The sequence below is a fragment of the Ziziphus jujuba genome, chromosome 3, assembly GCF_031755915.1.
Source record: "Ziziphus jujuba cultivar Dongzao chromosome 3, ASM3175591v1".
NCBI lineage: Eukaryota > Viridiplantae > Streptophyta > Magnoliopsida > Rosales > Rhamnaceae > Ziziphus > Ziziphus jujuba.
The window spans coordinates 28325479-28348814 of NC_083381.1; the positions used below are offsets into that span (position 1 = coordinate 28325479).

The 23336-nt window shown below is 35.3% G+C and overlaps 2 protein-coding genes and 1 pseudogene across 4 annotated transcripts; 1 reads left to right on the forward strand and 2 right to left on the reverse strand.

Annotated features, from left to right (window-relative positions):
* Positions 1–11479: 11479 nt before the first annotated feature.
* On the reverse strand, positions 11480–14407 carry LOC107423366 (uncharacterized). Of its 3 annotated transcripts, XM_025075431.3 has the most exons (4): positions 13542–14407; positions 13071–13316; positions 12028–12116; positions 11652–11778 (listed from the first exon to the last, which is right to left on the reverse strand). In XM_025075431.3, the coding sequence occupies exons 1-3, from the start codon at positions 14307–14309 to the stop codon at positions 12051–12053; spliced, it is 1080 nt and encodes a 359-aa protein (XP_024931199.2). In that variant the 5' UTR covers positions 14310–14407; the 3' UTR covers positions 11652–11778; positions 12028–12050. The 3 variants fall into 3 exon arrangements, with proteins under 3 accessions (XP_015888398.2, XP_015888399.2, XP_024931199.2); XM_016032912.4 differs by lacking the exon at positions 12028–12116 and having other exon boundaries at positions 11480–11778; positions 13542–14403; XM_016032913.4 differs by lacking the exon at positions 12028–12116 and having other exon boundaries at positions 11480–11778; positions 13587–14401.
* Positions 14408–15071: 664 nt separating this feature from the next.
* LOC107423367 (sm-like protein LSM2) lies at positions 15072–17790 on the forward strand. Its single transcript, XM_016032914.4, has 3 exons — positions 15072–15229; positions 15444–15602; positions 17440–17790. The coding sequence occupies exons 1-3, from the start codon at positions 15227–15229 to the stop codon at positions 17557–17559; spliced, it is 282 nt and encodes a 93-aa protein (XP_015888400.1). The 5' UTR covers positions 15072–15226; the 3' UTR covers positions 17560–17790.
* Positions 17791–18110: 320 nt separating this feature from the next.
* LOC107423361 (probable glutathione S-transferase) lies at positions 18111–19366 on the reverse strand (annotated as a pseudogene).
* Between the last annotated feature and the right edge of the window lie 3970 nt (positions 19367–23336).

Here is a 23336-nt window from a genome sequence, read left to right on the forward strand (position 1 = left end):
TGGGTGTTTCTCCATCACTCTCATCATTACTCAGAGGTACATCTTCAGTCAATAACCTCACAAGGTTCAGGGTGGTTAAGTAAAACAATATCTTTTGTTACTACCTCTTAAAATATGCTCCATTAAACTTTTTTGATCGCTCAGCATGATTTGCAGGCACAACAACCGGTGCAGGAGGAGGCATTTGGATCTCAAGAGTTGAAGTTGGCACATATGCAACGGGCACAGTATTAGAAGCCATTCCACTTGCCATTTCTGTAAAATCACAAAAATAAAAATCAATTAGTTGTTGTTTTAAACCCAAACAAACTAAGACATTAGTTGACATCATCACTAACATCATCACCAATGTCATGCTAACGTGGTACTGTGCTGATGTGGCACCCGTTCTGATGTGGTACCAACCATGTGGCAACTACTGCTAACGTGGCACCTACCATGTGGCACCATGTGCTGATGTTGCAGTTGGTTGACATGGTAGTTAGCTGACATGTCTCGATGATGTGACCCCCCCACTGTTGACATGTTGCTGACATGTCATGCTGATATGGCAACATGTCATGCCAACATGTTATGCTGAAGTGTCACGCTTATGTCACCAACAGCTGCCACAAAGCCATACCTCTTGTTGGATGACACGCAGCCTCGCCATTGTGGAACATAAGGCCTTGCCACTGTGCAAGACGTGGTGCATGACATGTGGCCTCACTACTGTGTGCCACGTGCCAATTCCATTGGACCAAAATTGCTCGCGGGTCGGGTCTGCATTGGGCCTCTCCTTTGGGCTCAACAGTAGCCTACTTACACATGGCTTGGCCTTTCACTTGGGCCAAACTCAGCAAAAATACAGGCTCCAACCCATACTACTTAAACCGGCCTATTTATCCGATTTTGACCCATTTTCAACCTTAAACCGACTCTTTTTGACTTGTTTCTCTGATAAGCAGGTTAGCCTATCTGGTTCAACATTTTTTTTCACATTTTTCGTCATTCTAGCAACGAAAATTCACCAAAAAATGACCAAACAATTTATAGTCTCATGGGTAATCAAATATGAGCGACAACTTTTGATAACAGAATGGAAAAATATATGCTAAAATAGATCAAAGTGCATGGGTAAGGGAAAAAATAAATTTGTTTTTTCCTTTTTCTTCCAAACCGAAACAAACAGATAAATATATAAATATAAAAATCATCTTAAGAGTGTAAAGAAAAATTTCATGGGGAAAATAAGAAAAATTTCAGAACCTGTTTGTTTGTAGTTTGTTGATCTGTCCGAGGCCTACATGATACCACAATATCCTTAAGACAATTTTTGTCCTACCAGTGTAGATGGTTTTAAGATGCTAGTCTTCCATAATACAATGGATTCTTCAAATGTTGGACACGGCACCACCAAAGTCTTTCTCTTTGAACTTACAGTACCTTCACTTTATCACATTATGCAATTCTATGTTTTTTCACAAAATTGCTCTCTGAATGCTAAAAGAACTAAAAAATGACATGTCTTTTTTTTTTTTTTTAATTCCAGATGCAATTTTGATCAAAACCATGCCCCATCATAACCCAAATGAAAGACCAATTAAAAATTCCCATTAATACACTTTAATACCCATTATGACAAATTATTCAATTACAAAACATTTTGGACGTTACACCAAGTTCAGGTATTAGCCTCCAAGAAACTTTGTTGTTGGAGATGTTGAGCCTAGCAAGTTTACCACATTGTCCCCAATTTTGAGTAAGTTTACCAACGAACTTGTTGTTACTTGTGAGTTTACCGACGAACTTGTTGTTACTTGTGTCCATATAATCTAATTTTTGATATATTCCAACTCTTCTGATATGTTTTCTGTTAATTAATTCCTTTGAAGTGAAACTAAGACTAAGGTACTGCAGTTTCTCATGCTTTTTGGAATGGAACCTATAAAGTGGTTATAAAATGCAGAAAACCACGTAAGCCTTCCACCAAGGCAGATATTTTCCGGAAGATAGCCAGTCAAGAATTTTTCTTGCACTTGAAAATATTTTAGATGTTTTAGATTGTTCATTTATTGAGGATAAAACTTAAGTGCTGGAGTCATTTGAGTTCTCCAATTGATGCAGGGACTGAATCGAAGAGGTAGTTGTCATACAAGATGAGTTCTATGATAGATATAAGCTGTCCTATTTCAAGAGGAGCGGATCCAAAAATGTTGTTTTCATAAAGGTCCAGATTGATCAACTTGCTCATGTTTCCAATAGAGGTAGGGATTAAGCCAGTGAAATGGTTTTTATACAAGTGAAGCTCGGTGAGAGATTTAAGTTTACTAACCTCTCGAGGGATGGATCCAGAGATTCTGTTATAATTCAGATCTAGACTGATCAACTTCCTCAAGTTTCCAATTGATGCAGGGATTGAACATGAACGACTATTATTTGAAGCATGAAGTGTCTGAAGAGACTTGAACATACCTATTTCCTGTGGTATAAAGATATTTAAATAATTCCAATCCAGAAAAAAGGCATTTTAGAGTTGTTAAAACGCCTATTTTAGATGGAATATATCCAGAGATATGATTGCTACCCAAGTCAAGGTAGGCGAGTTTCAAAAGGTTACTAATGTGGGATGGGATTTTTCAATAAAGAGAGTTGTTATGTAGCACAAGGGACAATAAGTTTGGAAAAGATGAGAAACTGAAGTTTTCGAGCATGCCTCTCATATTACTACCCATTAAGATTTATATGAATGACACTTCCTAAATCATCATAAGTGATTCCAACCCACTCACAAGTGCTGTTGTTAGAAGAGTTAGTATATGGTGAGGCTGAGCCATGAGGAAGCCGTTTCTATAAGGAAATAAAATAATTTCGATTATCAAGGCTATCCTTCCATTTAAGAAGGTTTCTTGTCATCGTTTGCTCCTAATAGAATACTAACAACCCTTGAAGCACTAGCAGATGAAGAAGCGGACAGAGCGAAGACAACAATGAAGACAACAAAAGAGAATAGTACCCACCTTCCAATCTAGTTAGAGATTAAAACCTTCAATGGGGTTGCCATGTCCTGTAGGATTTAGCTTAGCATGCAGCAACTTCTATACATACAGAATATACCTAATCGTTGGAAATTAGAATTTCAAGTTAGAATACTCTGATATTGTAGGTACAATTTCTTAGTTTTTAGTTTTGGTGGCTCCTATTTTGTAATTAGTCTTCTTAACCCAATGCGTAACTTGTAAGGATAAGTTAAAGTCGATGGTCTAGACATTCTAGATTGGATCCACCAAATATGTTGAATGGCTCCATTAGATATCATTTTGCATTATTATATACCACTAATATCTTTTTGCTTTAACAAAGAAATGTAAAAATATGGTGTTTAGAACTCATTACATGTATTTGGTGTGGTCTTTGGGTGAATGTAAGCCATGCCCCTGTTTTGGGCAGCAAAAACAAAGCCAAACATAGAGGGAAGAAAGAGGGTAGAGAGAGAAAGTGAGTAGAAAAAAAGGTGGTAAGTATTTCTGACACCCAAAGTTAAGTAAAAAATTTAGGCAGAGAAAGAGAAGAGATAGGAGAAGGAGTCTAGATTAACTTGCATGCTGTTTATTCATCCTTAAACAACTTAAATACAAAACATATTAACAACCTAACATTAAACCAGGAAAAACTACTCCACCTTTCTAGTGGCTACTTTCCACCTTCCTGGTGGCTAACAATGTGAAAGTAATGATAGCAAAACAAATTAACCAACTAAGACTAAGTCCAAAGATCAAGTCTCTCCTAACTACCAAACAGACTATTCCTTCATGTGCCTTGCATGCAACATCCACGTACATAACATTTCCCCGCCCCTTAAGAATCCTTGTCCTCAAGGATAAAAGCTAGGTAAGTCCTTTTAAATCGCCAGGCATTCTCCCAAGTAGCATCTTCTTTAAGTCCGCCCTTCCATTGAGCCAGTATCTCTGTTTTGGGTTTTTGTGAGACCCATCAATCAAGCACTGACTCTGGCTGAGGTAAAATAGCAAAAGTTTCATCATCTACAGGTGGAAGTTGATCTGAGACCGCAGTAACTAGACCCAAGTGCTTCCTTAACAAGTTCACATGAAAGACATCATAAATGTTAGATCTGGGAGGGAGGTCCAAATGATAGGCCACCCTACCAATTTTCTTTGTGATTTTATATAGACCATAGAACCTGGGAGCTAATTTCATAGATCGACGAAGCACTACCAACTATTGACGATATGGTTGGAGCTTCAAATAAACCAGGTCACCAACCTCAAAAACTACATCACGTCTACGCAGATCTGTGAAGCTGCGCATTTTGTCTTGGACTCGTAAGAGATTGGAGTGCAATTCTTGTAAGATTTCATCCCAGGTGCAAAGGAAAGTATCCACAATGGCAATTCGAGTTGTTCCTGGAACGTATGACACAATATCAAAAGGAGGAACACCATACACAACTTCAAACGGGGTCATCCGAGTGGAAGAGTGAACTGAGGTGTTATAACCGTACTTTGCCCAAGGCAGCCAATCCACCCAAGAGGTGACACTATTGCTTGCAAAACAATGCAGATATTGCTCGAGGACTCGATTTACAACCTCGGTGGCCGTCAGTCTGAGGATGGTAGTTGGAGCTCATTTTCAGCTAAGTTCCCTAGAGGTGGAACGCCAAAATGCACTAAGAAAAATCTTGTCCCGATCGCTGACTATGGTGGCTGGTATGCCATGGAGATGTACAATATTACCAATAAAAATTTTACCACAGAAAGTGCAGTATAAGGGTGTTTTAAAATAGCAAAGTGGGCATACTTGGACAATCGATCGACTACTACCATGATGACTGAAAATCCATGAGAAACCGGTAGACCCTTGATAAAATCCATGGAGATGTCAATCCAAAAGCATTCTAGAACAGGTAATGGCTGAAGCAAGCCAGTGGGTCTCATGCTGTCATATTTATACCGTTGACAAATCTCGCATGTTTTGAGAAATTCCTTTATTGTTTTCCTCATGTTTGGCCAAGCAAAGGATTGGGGCAACCTGGCTAAGGTTTTATGGGACCCAAAATGTTCACCAACTAGAGATGAGTGGCATTCAGCTACAATGATTGATACTCAAAGGGAAGATAGATTTAAAGAGATCTTGTTCTGCTGGAACCAAACCCCATCCCTTAAGTAATGAAGGGGGCTATCTTTGAGGGTGAGATAATAAGGATCCCATTGCACTTCTTGCTATAAAGAGGTCCACCATTTTGCATGCTGCATCGAAACAGATAGGAGCTGAAATTCCACATAAGAGAGAGAGAGTCTGCTGCGTGGTTTTTCAGGCCCTTTCTTGTACTCTACAACATAATCATAACCTATAATCTTAGGAAGCCACCGAGATTGAGCTGGTGTTGTGATTTGTTACTCCAGCAGGTATTTGAATTTGAAATTTCTTTGATCGGTCCTCACAGTGAATGGTTTGCCCAACAGGTACGGTCTCCATTTCTGAATGGCTTTTACAATGGCCAATATCTCCTTTTCGTATGTGGAGAGAGTTAAAGCAGTCCCTTTTAGAGCCTCATTGTCATAAGCGATAGATTTTCCATTTTGAGTAAGAACATCGCCTAATCCTCGCCCGCTTACATCACATTCAATGACAAATGGTTGTGAGAAATCTAAAAGACTAAGTACCGGTGCTGAAGTTAGAGCTTTCTTCAAATTGGTGAAGGATTCGGTAGCTTCAGACGTCCAATGGAACCCATCTTTGGTGAGTAGCTGAGTTAACGAAGCCGTTATCCCCCTGAAATCACGGATGAATTTTCTATAATATCCTGCCAGTCCTAAAAACCTGCTAACCCCCTGGTTGTGGTGGGAGTCGGCCAGGCTTGAACAGCCTCAATTTTGGATGGGTCTATAACCACTCCGTGCTCTGAGATTAGATGCTTTAGATAATTGACTGTGGTGATGCCAAATCTGCATTTAGATTGCTTAACAAATAGCTGATTATCAGATAATATAGACAAAGTAGTGCATAAATGTAGAAGATGCTCTTCCCATGTCTTGGAGTACACCAAAATGTCATCGAAGAAAATAGGATGCATCGATGCAAGTAAGAGTTGAAGAGATCATTCATGAGGCTTTGAAAGGTGGTGGGAGCATTAGTGAGTCCGAATGGCATTACAACAAACTCGTAATGTCCTTCTTGTGTACGAAAAGCTGTCTTCGAAATGTCACTCTCATGGACTCAAATCTGATGATAACGGGCCCGGAGATCCAACTTGGAGAAAAATTTTGCACCATGCAGTTTGTCAAGAAACTCATCAATCACGGGTATGGGAAATTTATCCTTGACTGTAATGCTATTTAATGCTCGATAATCCACATAAAATCGCCACTCTCCATCAGATTTCTTTACTAGCAAGACTGGCGAGGAGAATGGGCTTCGACTTGGTCGTATGAGTCCTGACTGTAGGAGGTCTTTCACCATGCGTTCGATATCTGTATGGACAAACGTTCATAGGAGCTGAATTTGGTTGGAGTGGAATGTGATGGTCATGTATTCGTTGAGGGGGCAGAGATGTGGGTTGAGTAAAAACCAAAGAAAAAGTTCAATTATGCTGATTGGGCCCTGCTGGTGTCGGAGGATTTGATAGCCACCAAGTGTAAGAAGAAACCTGGGCCTTGCATTTGGTAGAAATCCTTATCAGTGAAGACATCTATTCCTCCTTGACAAAGCCCTTGAAACGTGCATGGAACTCTGGCTTGCTGGAACGTCATGGTCAATTTGGAATAGTTGATTTCAATGGGACTGAGGGTGGCAAGCCATTCTACCCCAAAGACAAGTGGGTAAGCAGCCACTGGCAAGACGTAGTAATCAGCAGTTATTGGTGTTCCCTGGATGGCTATGGTTAGATCACGGCATAGCCCGGCATACTCTATTCTTTCCTTATTGGACACCACTATGTGTATCTTGTTGTTCTGTATTATCGATAGCCTAAATTTAGAAGCAATGGTCTAATCTATGAAGTTATGAGTGCTCCCATCCAGTGAAGCAAATGTCATCGACACCGGCAAAAAGTCGCCAATACTATCGGTTGTCGACCACCTCCGACACCGAAAAAGGGGGGGGGGAAGTTTCTGTCATGGGTGTCGCCGGAATGTCGCCAGATTCGATGGGTTTCGCCTGGAAATGCAGGAGTCGGTTGGGATTTTGTTTTTTAGGTGGATATGGTGGAAAATCTGGTGGAGAAGTCGATGAGAAGTCGTCGGGTTTCTATGGATTTTTCGGGGAGATGTCGGCGGCTGTGATTTTGAGATCTGATATGTTATGAATTTGTTTCCCTGTTGCGTTGGTTGTGATCTGGCAGAGAAGAGAGGGAGGAAGAAGACGAAGGGAAGAGAGGAAGAAGAAGAAAGGATAAGAAAGAAATCTTTTCTTCCACGTTGGGGGGGGGGGGGGGGGGGGAGGGGGGGAAGAGAAAGAAAAATAAATAAATAAATAAAATATGATAATATTTTATAATAAAATAATATAAAATAATAATATTATAATATTATATTATATAAAGGATAATACATTATTTTTTTATGTAGTATTTTAATACACATCTTTTTATTTTTTTTATTTTTTTGTCTTAGTGTTTAATTTAATTTAATTTAATTTTTTAATAAATTTGATTTTATCTATTTAAAAATAAATAAATAACATTGTTAGTTTTTTTGTTATATAATATATAAGATTTTAGTATATGTGCTTAATTGGATGAGTATTTTATTATATTTTATTATTATTGTATTCTAATTATTGAATTTTTATATTATTTTATTATATTAATTATTTTATATCTCAAAATTTGTATTCTAAATTAAAAATTTACAGTTTCCGTAACCTTATCGATATTTCCATCGATATCAATATTTTCATCGATATTTCTGTAAATTCATACCTTCGATATTTTCCTTGACATCGATATTTTCTTCACTGCTCCCACCATCAATTAATACCATCAACTCCCTGTTTCCAACTTGCCCAACACTCGTATGGTCTGAGGATGGTTAGCTTAAGCAATGGCATGAAACGAGATTTTGGGGACCACCTCTTGCAGTTCTATCGCCAGTGTCTAACTCTGGTTCAAGAGTTAGGTCACTTGTATCCTCAAGCATGAACAATTGGGGCCGTTCGCAGTGATGACCCCCAATGACAAGTGGGTAAGCGGCCACTGGCAAGACGTAGTAATCAGCAGTTATTGGTGTTCCGTGGATGGTTATGGTTAGATCACGGCATAGCCCGGCACACTCTATTCTTTTCTTATTGGATACCACTATGTGTATCTTGTTGCTCTGTATTATCGGTAGCCTAACTTTAGAAGCAATGGTCTAATCTATGAAGTTATGGGTGCTCCCACCATCAATTAATACCATCAACTCCCTGTTTCCAACTTGCCCAACACCTGTATGGTCTGAGGATGATTAGCTTCAGCAATGGCATGAAACAAGATTTTGGGGACCATCTCCTGCAGTTCCGACACCAGTGAGTCGTCTAACTCTGGTTCAAGAGTCGGGTCACTTGTATCCTCAAGCATGAACAATTGGGGCCGTTCGCAGCGATGACTCGGTATGAATTTCTCATCATAATAATAACAAAACCCTTTATCACGGCACTCCCATGGTTCCTAGTTGGACAGTCGGCGAACTGGTGTGGAGGGAAGTGGTGCTGGGCTGGTTCGGTTAAGTGGTGGAGGACCCAACACTCCTGCGGTTGAATTGGTCCTTATCATTGAAATAGTAGGTCGACCCGATACACTCATCTTCCGTTGCAGCAGATTCTTCCTTCAACTAACCATGCTACATCGATGGTTTCGGTCAAGGTATGGGGATTTTTGATTTTAACATTAAGGCAGATATCATCCCGGAGTCCTACAATGAAGCATCTGACCAAGAAATGCTCTGGTAGACCATCCGCCCTGTGAGAATGTCTTTCAAAAACTTCTTGGTAAGCTGCCACGGATGTGGTTTGACGAAGTCGTGTTAAAGCCTCTAATGGGTCGTCAAAGTCTGTCGGGCCAAAACGAAGGAGTATTACTTTAGTCATTTTTGGCCATGTTACTGGACCTCAAAACTTAGTGAACCACTTGTGCCATCGCAGAGAGATCCCTTCCAAGTAAAAAGATGCTAACTGAACCTGTTGATTAGGGGCGACCCCTTTGAAATCAAAGTATTATTCGGCCTTATAGCTCTATCCCGAAGGATCTTCTCCATTGAATTTTGGGAGGACCAGCTTGAGATGTGGATTGTAAGCCTCATTGTTAGCATTGGAAGACTCCCCTGTGTAAAATGGGTTAATGTTGGAGGAGTTAGTTGGCAGGCTACGTGTAACGCATAATCCGTGGAGCTCATTCAGTACCTGCTGTAGAGTGTTATTCACTTGGCCGATGCTTGACTCATGTCGAGTTAAAGCATCATTGACCTCCAAACGAAACTCGACATTAGTTTTCCCATGAGTGTCAATGGTCAAATAAACCTGTCTCTGATATCAAATGGTGTGGTCTTTGGGTGAATGTAAGTCACGCCCCTGTTTCGAACTGCAAAAACATAGGCAAACAAAGAGGAAAGAAAGAGGGTAGAGAGAGAAAGTGAGTAGAAAAAAAAGGTGGTAAGTATTTCTGATACCCAAAGTTAAGTAAAGAATTTAGGCAGAGAAAGAGAAGAGATAGGAGAAGGAGTCTGGATTAACTTGCATGCCATTTATTCATCCTTAAACAACTTAAACACAAAACATATTAACAACCCAAAGTTAAATCAGGAAAAACTACTCCACCTTTCTAGTGGCAACTATCCACCTTCCTGGTGGCTAACAATGCGGAAGTAATGATAGCAAAATATCAAAACAAATGAACCAGCTAAGACTAAGTCCAAAGACCAAGTCTCTCCTAACTACCAAACAAATCATTCCTTCGTGTGCCTTGCATGCAACATGCACTTACATAACAGTTTCCAACCCTATTTGAATTGATGCATTATGAGAATAAGGATGATACACACTCAAATATGAAAATATAACAGCTAAAGCACAAGGAAATTCTTCAATATTTCTATTTCATATTCCCTGTGAATCATGTGGAAACACTGATTTAAGAATTGCAACCTTATATTATTTTTCTTTATGAATTATGATTGTATGTCACAAAATATAGTGCAAACAACTAAATATATATATAGAGATAGGGTAGTTCTATGGTGCGGTCCGTGCCCATGCAGACCCGCATCCAGGCGATGTTTTAAAAAAAGAAAAAGTCATCTATACTGTTATACAGACACAGCATGGTGCGGGTCTGCATGTGGACAGACCGCACCATAGAATGCCCTTATAAATATATACATTTAAATATATTTATATGTATTCTGCAGAAAAAAGTTTCACACCTCAAAGAATAAGCTATTATTAAAGTTTCAATTACAAATAGATAGGGATAAAGTGAGTAAGAAAAGGAATCCAACAATTTCAAACATGTCTTTTAACAAGAAAAGAAGAGTATCGGTTAGTTTATGCCTACGTGGTTGAAAAAGCATCCATTAATTGTCTCCTCCATCATTTTTTTCCCCCTCCAATTTTCAAATTTTGACTTTCATTGGTGTTCATGAAACCCCTTCATCCATTGCTGTTGGCCAGTTACAGCAGAAATATTATCTTCTTTATCTATAGTTTGATGGTAATAACTTTTTTGACCCCTTTGGGTAGTTCACCATTAAAAGCTATGCTGAGTTTGCAGTTGCTTATCTTATATGTTAAAGTCTCATTTTAATCCCCAATTGCCTTTACATTATTTATCTATTGTAAAATATGTAAGGGCAGTGCGGATTCTGATGTTTCAGGTATGGAAACAATTTACCAAATAAAATATAAGGAAAAAAGAAAAAAAGAAAAAAGAAAAAAATAAAAGGTGGTATGGTGAAATCAATTTTGGTTCAATCAGAAAATTCCTAAGCACTTCACATTCTTGCTTGCTGCAAAGAAATGACTTTTCTTCTGTGAAAACTCATTCTGAATCTTGTTTTAGATTATCATTTAGTTTTAGGCTTTCAAGGAAGGTGTGAAAGACCTTGGTGCTCAGCTCAGGGGGATAAGAGATCCTAAATCAATGCAAACTTGCTTTTTATGTTTTCGACTTTCGACTTTGTATCAGACATTTGCTGAACTGTTTGACGGGGGAACGCAGCATTAGAGTATAGAAAATGGGCTTTAGTTGCAGACATCTATAGATATACATGCTGTAATTGTTTGTTTCGGCTGTGGCCATCCATTCGATAAAAGTAAATGACAAAAAAACAATCCCTTAACTTATGAAAATATGAAGGAAGAAACGTATGGGAATAGAAATTCGACACAGCGACAAAGTGAAAGAAAATTAGGATAGGTTAATAAAATATTTGGTTAGATAACTTTGATTAGATTCAGACCTCGAACCTGACCAACTTTACAATACAAGACAAGGTTTAAGGGCACAAAATCTCAAAATTTTCTGGTTTCTTCCTCTATATTACTTGCAGAAATGCAATCAGAGACATTCAAAATAATATTAATCATTTCCTAAAGCCAGTTACAAATCGGGAAATCCAAACAAAATCAGGACCTACTTACAGATATGCGTTCACAGACATTCAAAATAATATTAAATCATTTCCTAAAGCCAGTTACAAATCTGGGAACTCCAGCAAAATCAGGAACTATGTTCACATTGTAAAAGTTGTCTCCAGCTTCAGTTTCCATGTACTCAACCAGAAACTTGCATTGCTGTTCGCCGTTTGTCTGGAAAAATATAGAAGTGAAATGGAGAATAAATTAGAAAGTAAACCATAATGAACTAGTCCGGAAGAACAATCCATTCCACATCATTGAACAAATAAAATACCTTGCTGTTGCATATTTCTGAAAATCCAATACTTTCTTGTATACGTTTTTACTTTCTATCTAGATCTCCATAAATCAGAATTAGGTGAATCCCCTAAGAATGAATGCAGGCAAGTTTTAATCCTAATGGCTAAATGAGAAAGTTACCAAGCGTTGAGAATGTACAATGGTCAAGGGAGTGGTCTCCAAGGTTTACTGGAGCGGTGTAATTGTTGCATCCCTTTATTTTCTGAATCCTATAGATGTGAAGGGTCAAGGAGAGAACAGATTGAGTGGACTCTTAAAAAAGAATGACCTATCAGTTTGAAATTGTTATTGATCATTACTTGGAAAATCATTTGAAAAGCGAAAGTACCAATGAGAGTAGTTATTTGTGCTCGGGAGAAGAATAGTCTTAGATAAGTAAAAGCAATGGTGAAATAATCAATCAACTTCTCTATACGGCCGCTATGTAGTATGGTCTTTTATGATTTCTCTTTCAGAGTCTAATAGGTAATGCCTAAAATGATTACTGAGCTTCTGGTTTATTGGAAGGGTAGCTTTTCAAAGAAATAACAACATTTCTTGGACAACATTGCCAGTGGGGATTATATGGTTCACATGGAGAGAAAGATATGCAAGAATCTTTAAAGCAGCAGAGCTTCCTATCATGAAGTTGGAGTTTGCTTACATCTTAATTATGCCCTAATATAGTCTTCAAATTGTTGTCAAGTTTCTTTCTACGTTAAATGTTTGATGATTTAAATTCTTAGCCATTCTTTCAAATTTTTTCTTTTGTTTATGAGGGGTATTCCACTTTATACTCCGTATGTTCTTGAACTATGCCCTGTAGCAATATATTTTTATGACTTAATATATACATATATATATATATATCTATATGCATTAATATTCTTATTGCAATACTTGCTCTACAAGTAGTTCTGCCTTTCTTTCAAAGTAAAGCATTTTATAAGTCTATATGTACCTTACAATATTCACCAGATTCTCTCACTTATTTCTTAGGAGCTAGTCTTCTAATTGCATACGATCATTCATGTTCATTCATTCACCATTTTTGTGAAAACTGCAACTTCACCTAATTGCTTACATAAACTATTTCTTTTTTATTTTCTTTTTTTGATACGTTACTGACTTAACTTTAGAGTGACAAAATAAATTCAATCTCATAGAAAACAGAGAGTGGGTACCTCAAAAACAAAGAATCCACCAGAATGCAACATAGAAGCAGCTCCTTTACAAAGATGTAAAAGATCGTTCATGCCAATAACACCACCATCCAAAGCCAATCTCGGTTCGTGTCTGCCAACTTCAGCTTGTAGCCCAGAAATATGGTCACTTGGAATATATGGTGGATTACTTACAATACCTGCAAGTTTCCCTTCCACATCCTTCAAAGGTTCAAACCAAGATCCTTGCCTCAACTGAATTACATCCTGTTTGCCACATAAGAAAAGGAAAAAAAAAAAAAAATGGAGGTTGAACAACACATATAACCAATCAAAGAACCTTGGAATTTAGCACAAAGAGGGGAAATAAAGGACATCCAAAATTTAACAACTTCGATTAACGAGTTTGTAATAGGCAAGTAATTATATGACCCAATCAGATAGATCATAGAGGAATTACCTCTCCAAAGGTGAGAGCTAGATAACACTTACAGAAAAGAGAAAAACAGCTCTTTTCTTTCCTCTTCCAGCACTAACCTGTAAACCATACCTCTGCACATTAAAAGTTGCCACCTCAAGAGCTAGAAGGCTTAAATCTGTGGCAATAACTCTTCCACTGTTCCTCAGAATCATACCAATTCCAATAGCAATTGCACCACTTCCAGTCCCCAAATCTGCCCACAATCCCTCTCTCAATCCTTGGTTATCTGAAAATAAATCACCCACCAAATCAACAATCTTTTCAGTCTCAGGCCTTGGAATCAAAACCCCTTCTTGCACACACAAAATTAAGTCCCTCCAATGCTCACACCCAACAATATACTGAAATGGCCTCCTCTCTTCTATCCTCTGCTTCCATAGCTTGTAAAGCTCTTCCAAACCGACCCTCAATCGCACAGTTCTCTCTGGTTCTTCGTTATGAAGAGTTTCAGAAATTGACCCATCTTCAGTTACATCCTCTATGAGCCATTTGAGCTCTCTGCACAACAGGGTGGAGTCTGGACCATTGTCCATGTCCACAAAGGAAGACCCAACAGATAAAGCAAGAGTCTTGGCCCAATTCTGCCATTTTCGGAGGTCGGAGAAGGTTGCTCTGTGCGTGGGTGGTCTAAGAAAGAGTGGGGTTTGAGGGTTTTGGGAAGTGGGTGATGGTAGTGTTGAAGAAGAGTAAATGGGTCGATGGAGATGGCGAGAAAGAGTGGGTCTAAGGAAGAGAGAGAATTTTGGGACGCCATGGCCAATTGTGAAGCTTAGCCTCATGGAATGGCAAAGAAAATGATAGAAGCTGTAGCTTCCCCGTTACTTGAGAATGGAAAATACTTTTCTACTTTTATTGGATTAAGGGGAAAAAAATAAAACTATTAACTTTTTCGGTTTGTTTTATAAAAATGAAAAGAGAGAAGTATTTATCTTTTCAAATATGTTTTGCTAATAAATTTTATAGTTAATTTTTTATGAAATTTCTTTTTATTTTTTTTGGAAATAATTCTAATTATTTTATTATATTTAATATTTTTACACTCACATTCTCGGTTATTCAAATAATCAAGTAACAGTTTTCATTAGAAAAGTAATTATCACAAAATCCTTTACAACCCCAAAAATGCCATTCTTTAATTTGCAACGTTGAGATTTATTAAAATCCCTTTGACATCCACATATTTTTTAACTTTTATTTGAATGTATGACGTTTCGCAAAATTTTGTTTGATTAAAAATATTAACATAAATTTCTGTTTTCTTTTTTATAAAATATATAATTTTAATTTGTTCTTTTTAAAAAAAAATTAAAATTTTTCTTTAAAAAATCTAGGTGTTTACTAAAAAGTACTGCTTTTTTTTTGTTTGTTTGTTTTTTTTTTATTTATTTTTTTTTTATTTTAAAGATTAAACAAGAAGAGGAGAAAAATTTTAAATATAAGTGGACGTTACAATTGAAAACTTTTTAATATTTTTATTATAATTATAAAGATTTATAAATCCTAATTATAATGATTTATTATTTATTTAAACTGTTTTTGGATTTTATAATTTATTTTTGGGTTTGAAAATGACCTGAAACCTCTTCCGCTTTTAGGAAATACAAATTCCCCCAACCTCCTGTGCTCTTCAACAGCGGCGATAAACCAAGAACACAGTCCCTCTCTCTTCTCTCCCTTATATCAATTCCATAGAAAAATGGTAACCCTAGTTCTTATTTTTCACTTTGTTTAATGGGTTTCTTTTTGTTTTCTCTAAAATTTCTTTTTGTAATGCATATTCTCTCTCAAGTTTTCATTATGATCCCTGAATTCTTAGGGTTTTATCAATAACCCATATGGGTAATTTATAAATTTGGAGTTTTTGTTTTTTGATTTTGGGATTTGGGTTCTTATTTTTTTTGGTGTTCTCGCAGTTGTTCTTCTCGTACTTCAAGGAGTTGGTCGGCAGAGAAGTGACGGTGGAGCTCAAGAACGATCTTGCAATCAGAGGAACTCTGCACTCGGTCGATCAATATCTCAACATCAAGCTTGAAAACACAAGGGTTGTCGACCAAGAAAAATACCCCCACATGGTATGGTTTCTATTTTCAATTCCTACGTTTTTTTATGCGTGTATTGTGTTTGTTTAAATTACTGCTCAAAACATTTTTTTTTTTTAAATTTTGTTGGTAAATTGCGTGATATTTATGTTGATGGGGTAGTATAATTGTACCTGAATATGCCATTATCGTTTATATGATTTCTAAACTCCAACTTTTTGTGTTTTTGATGTTTGTTTAAATTAATGATATAAAAATGAAAAAAAGGACGTTTAAGGGTTTGGTATATTGCTGACATTTGTGTTTATGGGTAGTATAGTTGTATCTAAATATGCCTTTTGGAGTTTGAAGAGATTTGAATCTGACCCCAATCAGAGCCATGCCCCGCTTCTCTTGGTTCTCTTTGAGGGGAGCTTGTTGTAGAAAGGGTTCCTTTTTCTAACCCTTTTTCTTTGTTTGTCGGCAAGAAGACTCTGATTGCTTCAATTTGTAGTCGAAACTAGGAGATGCTTCTTTTTAATATTCGTCCCAAATATTAGACATCCACCATTCTGCATGTGTGTTCGGTTCTTTCTCTCGACATAGTTAAAATGCCCAATTTATTTACGTTCATGGTATCCAGATACAATGGAAAAGGAAGCCACTTTATTGACAAATCAGCAAGTGGTTTATTTCTTGACAAACTTGGTTGACCTTTGAGTTTTAATTTTAATGCAATATGCCGGGAGCGGAAACTTATAATACAAAAGAAAAAAACCGAAAATTATTAAGGGGAGGTGAAACCAAATTATTCATCATACTGATTTATTAGGGTGTTTACATTCTTTTACTTGTCTTCTGTTCGTTTCAACTATCGTCACATTCATCTACTTCCCAAGTGAAGTCACCCTTTTGCAGCATGTCAGATCTTTACTTTTGCTCCTCCCCTTTTTTTTTTTTTTTTTTTTTTTTTTTTTTTTGGTTTAATGGTGTTCTGAACTTCTTATTGCTCACTTGCTTCGACTAATGTCTTTCTTTCCATTCTCATCTCTTGTAATCTTATAGTATTTCTTGGTTAATAAAATTGTTAAATAACCTGCATTTTTATTATTCAAGTTGATTTTGGAGCTATGACTTTGACATTTGTCCTAACGCTATGTTATAATTTATCATGTGAATAAGTACGTTTACTTACTGGTCTTAAGTTTTCATAAAGATTTTTATTTTAAATATGTGAAGGGAGAACTCAAATTGAAGTATTGGAAAAAATGAAAATTACACATTAAACTGGGTGTTTTGTCCACTGCCATCGTTCATGTGGTCATGTAAAGTCTTAATTGTAGACGTGTCATTCTTTATCCAAGTCCTGTGCTACCATGTCTATGTTATGGTGAATAGTGAGTGTTTTCTTCTGTTCTTTGGAGAGCAAATAAGGTATTGAAGGCATGATGGGCCAAAGGCACATCATCCTTGTGTCAGCGTCCCAAGGATCTACTTATGTGGTTTATTAACTTGGTTTGATTTTGTTTTGTTCTTCAGGCCGATTATTTTTAATAATTTTATACTTTTATCTTTTTGGTTGCTTATTTATGGGTTGTTTGTTCAAACTCTATATGAGAGCTTGCATTCAATGTTCCACTTCTAGATTTTATCCAATCATTCCATAAAGTTGTTGGCATCAAGTTACTATGGTAATTTGTTTGCTTCTTTTGGGTTTTGTTGTTCATTTGTTTTAATCTATGACTTGCATATGCCAGCCTTATGTGCAATAAGTAGAGCCTACATATAAATTGAATATTTTCAATTGGATATACGATACAATGTTACCTCTCCAAATTAACAAATTGTCTTGTAATCTCTCTTTTATTTGCTTTTTATTTTGAGATTTCAGATGTCAGTGAGGAATTGTTTCATTAGAGGATCAGTTGTGAGATACGTTCAACTACCCCCAGAAGGAGTAGATGTTGAGCTGCTGCATGATGCCACCAGAAGGGAAGCTCGCGGTGGCTAAATTTAACATTGACTTGGATGCCGTTCAACTTCTTTTTTAGGATTAGAAGGCCTCTGGTACTATTTTTTTTTTTTTTTTTTTTCTTTTTATCTCAATCCTTTCTTCTAGAAGTACTTGTTGCACTTTTCAGTTATATGACAACTACCATCACCATGTAAGATTGTCTGTATCTCTACATATATTTCTTGTCTAACTGCTGTTATGTTTATGAAGAATCCCATATTCCTGGCATATGTAATTGGTTATATTTGGTTATTTTTAGTTTCGCTGCTTTCAATTTTATCTTGGGTATACTTGGTTATCAACGGTGAGTTATTTTCAGATGTTTGACCTGAATTTGCATGTTAGCCACCAAACTGTATTCATCTTTTGCATCAGAACGACTAGGAACGTTTTAAGAAAAGAAAAGAAACAAAAGTAGGGACTCCATAAACAATCATTCTAACAGCATCTACTTACAAAATATTCCAAAATGATAAGGAATACAAATGACTTTAATTTGGAAGTACTATATTCTTTAATTTGGAAGTACTATATTCTCCTCTATTTATTGATAGAATGCAACATACTTATTTTCCCACGAAAATGTATTACTGAAACTTGTAACAGGCTCCATAACTAAAACAGGTGTGAGGACAAAGAACCAAATAATAATAATAATAATTACGACGACAATAATAACTCCTGTAGATAATTTTCCCGTAGAAAACCATCTCATTTGCTTGGAAGCATATGCTTTTGCATCTCAAATATATCATAAACTTTTTTCCCATCAGGAAGAGTATTAGAAACAGACTCTTTCTGAGACACCTTTTAGCCCATGCTCTAAGCTTTGGGCACTCTGCCTCAATGCTAAACTTGCCATAAGTTTCATAGAGATGAAACCAGCTATAAAATGTGATAGAGATATGTCTGTAAACCCAAAGGTATCACCCCAAAATTATAGCTTGTCTCCAAGTTCTCCTTCCAACAATTTCAAGGAATAAAGAAAATCTTTCTTGGTTGCCTCTTGTTCTTCTCCTTGGGTAGTAAACAGTTTCATTGCTGCTACATATACCTGCATTTTTAGGCCAACCCAGAGGTATGCACTAGTTAGAATTTAACCTCTTAGTTTTGAAAAGTATAATTATAGTGGGTGAAGATATTTATTAATTCAAGTATGAATGAAACAACAAAGGAGGATGATGTAAACATGTTAGAAACTAGAATGATCAAATAGTATTTAGATATAACCTTGAAGAGATGAATAATATTAATCTAAAAAAATAAAAAATAAAACCGTGTGGTGTAAATTATGTTTTCCAAAGTAGTAAGCTAGGAAAAATAACCTTCTTGTCAACAAAGTCAGCCCAGAACCTGGCTATGGCCCTCTGATGAGGATAAGACGACATTAATGGAGCTTTATCCTTCCAAACCTCATCAATATACTGTACAATAATCAAGGACTCACGGATGGGTTTTCCATTGTGAATGAGAACCGGAATCTTCTTGTGAACCGGCTTCATCTGCAGAAGCAGTGAGCTTTTGTTCCACAACAATTCCTTCTCCTCTCTGTATTCATACTTCATTTCTTTCTCAGCCAGGGCTATTCTAACTCTCATTCCAAACATGCTTGGCCAGAAGTCCAAAAGAACCACCTCCTCCTCTGCCATGGAAACAGACCTTGGTGTTGTAGATATCAAACAGTATGGACCAAATGCGAAGGAAACGGAGTAAGAGTATGGTATTTATATATAAATGAGAGGCTATTCAAGAGAGAGAGGTCAATGAGGTCGTAGTTGGAGGCTTTTAAAGAAGGGAGGTTTAATATGGCAGAAGCTCTAACGTATTAATACAACATTGAAGGTTTTTGTAGGTGCCTGCATCATGCATGCGTTGAAACTATATACATTCTTATTTTTTATACATCAATAATAAAATATAAAATTTTCTTTTAAAAAAAAAATAGATTTGAACATTTCCTTCTTTTCTTTTTTTTATTTTTAACTACGGGTGCGTCTGGTGCCCAATATATATATATGTTAAATATATATGTATACTTTTTCTATAAAATTGTTTCATAAATATTATATTTATATAATATATTCGTCTTATGTATAATAAGTTTATATTATATATTTTCGTGTTAAAAATTAAAAATATATTTTTAAATTGATTTTTTTTTTTTGAAATTTTTTTTTTGACGAATAAACGGAAATCCTTGTTCAAAACAAATGGGCGGAGATAAATAAACGGGACCGGGAGTGGAAAAGGCCAACTAGATCCAGTTTTCCCCGTTGCCATCCTTTATCTTTTATTGGCGTTTTGTTTTCTAATTTTTTTTTTTTTTTTTTTTCCTTCTCAATACATACACATGATAGCTAATAAGTTTTTTTGATAACATGATAAGTAATAACAAGTGAACCATTTTTTTTTTCTTTAGCTTATTAAAACCCATTTGATTACTATTAATATATATATATATATATATAGGAATCCGCTACAATAAAGACCGACCATATAGATTCAATCAAGACAAAAAATGTGCTGAAAATGGGAGCCGTTGGATTTTCACATCTGTTATGAACGGTCCAGATTCAAGCTTTCTCACGTATGAATTTTTGCCCAAAGCTTCCCTTCCCATTCGCACCTTTCTCTTCTCTTCTTCTCTTCTCCTTTTCTTCCACACTTCCATCCACCGTTCCAGCGATATTGAGCTACCACCAAGCTCGCATGCAAGCTGTCCTAGCCCCACCATTTTTTTGTCTTCAAGTTGCACCGGCCAGCCCGGTTTTTTGGGTGGGAAAATTTTCTAGTTTTTTGTCGTCACTGCTAAGTGCATAAGCGAAATTCTTAACCAAAAGTCTTATACTTCCATTGTGTATGTTTTATTACCCTCGTTTCTTTTTTTCTTTTTCTTTTTTTATTTGGTTTAGAAAACCCATTTTCCAAAGTTTTACCATAAATTACTTAGGTCAATGGGAATTAGAGTGTTGATAAATCGATTTAAAATAGGACAATAATCTAGAGAATAGTAGTATTCTTTGTCTTGTTTCCCTACATTTTAAACTTATTATTCAGTTTTTGGTTCTTTGTTAGTACAATTCTTCAAGATTGGGTTATAAACCCCCTTTTGTGAAGTCTTTAATGATATATTTGTTTTATAATATATTATATCCTTTTTCAGAAAAAAATAATAATTAAAAACTGAGAAACGGGAAAGAACCCGGATAGGAAATTTGAAATCAATTGGTTAAACTAAACTTTTTTATTTATTTATTTATTTTGTCTTATAGGGTTAGTATTTTGTTTGCATATGGTATGGTTAGCCTGCCAATGAATTTGGATATAAATTTTTGCAGCTTTTTCTATTTTGGGTTGGGCTTGGGGGTTTGGGGGATTGATGGTAAGAACTTAATGAACAATTTGACCATACCCACCACCATGGAAACATGTAGTGGATGTATCTGTTTGCAGCTTATAATGTCTATCTTACTTTTTTTAACATTTGAGGTAGTGGTAGATGCAGTGCGGTTGTGTTCCCATTTATAAGCAAGCTGGAAAAGGATTGTAGGTTGGGACTGTGATTTGGAATTTTGGCAAAAGCTAGTGTGAGCAGGAAGGGTAGCTTCGGCCAGAAATTCACACATGAGGAAGCTTGAATTTGGGCTGTTCATGACAGATGCGAAAATCCAACGGCTTTCATTTTCAGTACATTTTTTGTCCTGATTGAATTCATACGGTCGGTCCTCATTGTAACTGGTCCTTATATATATATATATATATATATTCAAATGTTATTAATATTTTATTTCTTAAAATTATAATATTATATAGTTTTAGATAATGTTGCAATTATTTATGGATAAGAATAAAATTAATTAAATTTAGTATTATTATGAATAATGAAAATAAATGATGAATAATATCATTATTATCATGAATGATAAAAATAACTAAATCTAATATAAATTAATTTAATATATTTTGAACAATGTAATTATTTTTAAAAAATTAGGTTATTCAATAATAAAAATAATAGAATTATTTAAAAAATTAGATGAATGATCATAAAAAATAATTTTATCTTAATAAGATTAATTGCTTATAAAAATTTTTGGTATCGTATAATCTTGCACCAAATAATGTAAAATATTAATACATTAAAGTCTTATACAATACATTTTAATCCAATACGATACAATAAAATTAATACAATCTTGCATATCAAACATGTAAAAAATGCCTATGTACAAATGTTTATACAGTCCTTAATAATGGCATACCATTTTCCCTCACTCATCAATTAAATGAAGATGAATTTATGATTTCACTGGAATACTTTTGAACATTTTGGGAGTTGTTCAATCATCTACTTTTAAATATTTTTAAAAATGTTTGATTGCACAACTAGAAGCCAATTAATAAATATATTTAATAATAATTTTATTTGAAAAAATATATATACTTATAATGGTAATTTATATGGTTTGATTTGTAATTCAATTGAACTTCTCAATATATATATATATATATACATATCTAATTGTTATTTTGTAAATTATCTCTCAATGGATGATTTAATAACTTGAAAAATGTGTGATAAACATCACAATTATTAAAAGTAAAATTCTAGTTTGGAATATGAAAACTCTAGATATCAAACAGTATGGACCGAGTGTGAGCGAAATAGAGTATGAGTATGATATTCATATATAAATGGGAGGGTATTCAAGAGAGGGAGGTCATGGGTCGTAGTTGGAGGCTTTTAAAAATGAGAGGTCTAGTATGCCAGAAGCTCCAACGTATTAATGCAACATGGAAGGTTTTTATAGGTGCATGCATGCGTTGAATACATACGATAAGTTGTTTTCACAATTTTAAATTAACTAAACTCATTCTTATTTTTTATACATCAATAATAAAATGTACAAAATTTTAAAAAAAGAGTTTTTACAGTTTGTTTGATACCTAAAGTGCGTATACACGTTTATACAATCCCCAACAATGGCAAACCATCTTCATCCATCAATGGAACAACGTTGAATTTATGATTTTAATTGAGCACTTCTAAACACAATCAAAAATTGTTCGGCCGTATACTTTTCAAAAAGTTTGAAAATGTTCAATTGAGCAACAACAAACCAGTTAATAAATATTTTTAATAGTAATTTTATATGAGTAAATATGTAAATCTATATTAATAATACTTTATACCATTTGTTTAATATTGCGATTAGAATTTCTCAATATATATACATATTTAATTGTTGTCTAAGTAAAATATCTCCTAGTTTTGGATAACATAGAAACTTGACAAGGTGTATAATAAACATCATAATTCATAATTTAAAACTAAAATTCTAGTTTGGAATATGAAAACTCAGACACTTGTAATATCATCTCATCATGCCTCCCATTAAGTTCAAAGATAATTCATAGGAAATTAATTGAAGTTTTATATATATATATATATAAGGTTGCTATAATCAGTGTAAATGTTGAAACTCATATCCAAATATAATTGAACGACGTCTACCATAATTTCAGTCTTTCACTTTAATTATAAATATTATACGTTGAACGCTCTTCTCTATATTCATATATATAACTGGGTTAATGTGTGATGTTGATATAATGTTTAACTACTACAAGTATGACTTCTTTTATTAGCTCAATCATATAAGATTATTGTGTCCAAATAGAGTTTTAACATATCCCTAGCTATTCAAGTTATTCAATAACTAATAAAAAAATATATATATTGTTAAAATTATCACATCGATTTAATACCAATT

Bases quoted from the DNA above. Each gene is read 5' to 3' on its own strand.
- LOC107423367 (XM_016032914.4), top strand. The intron at 15,603-17,439 runs GTATGGTTTCTA...TTGAGATTTCAG, and splicing joins AAGAAAAATACCCCCACATG to ATGTCAGTGAGGAATTGTTT.
- LOC107423366 (XM_016032912.4), bottom strand. From the start codon at position 14,309: ATGAGGCTAAGCTTCACAATTGGCCATGGCGTCCCAAAATTCTCTCTC. The intron at 13,317-13,541 runs GTAAGTGTTATC...TGTGGCAAACAG, and splicing joins GAGCTGTTTTTCTCTTTTCT to GATGTAATTCAGTTGAGGCA. The intron at 11,779-13,070 runs GTACCCACTCTC...ATATTTTTCCAG, and splicing joins GTGGATTCTTTGTTTTTGAG to ACAAACGGCGAACAGCAATG.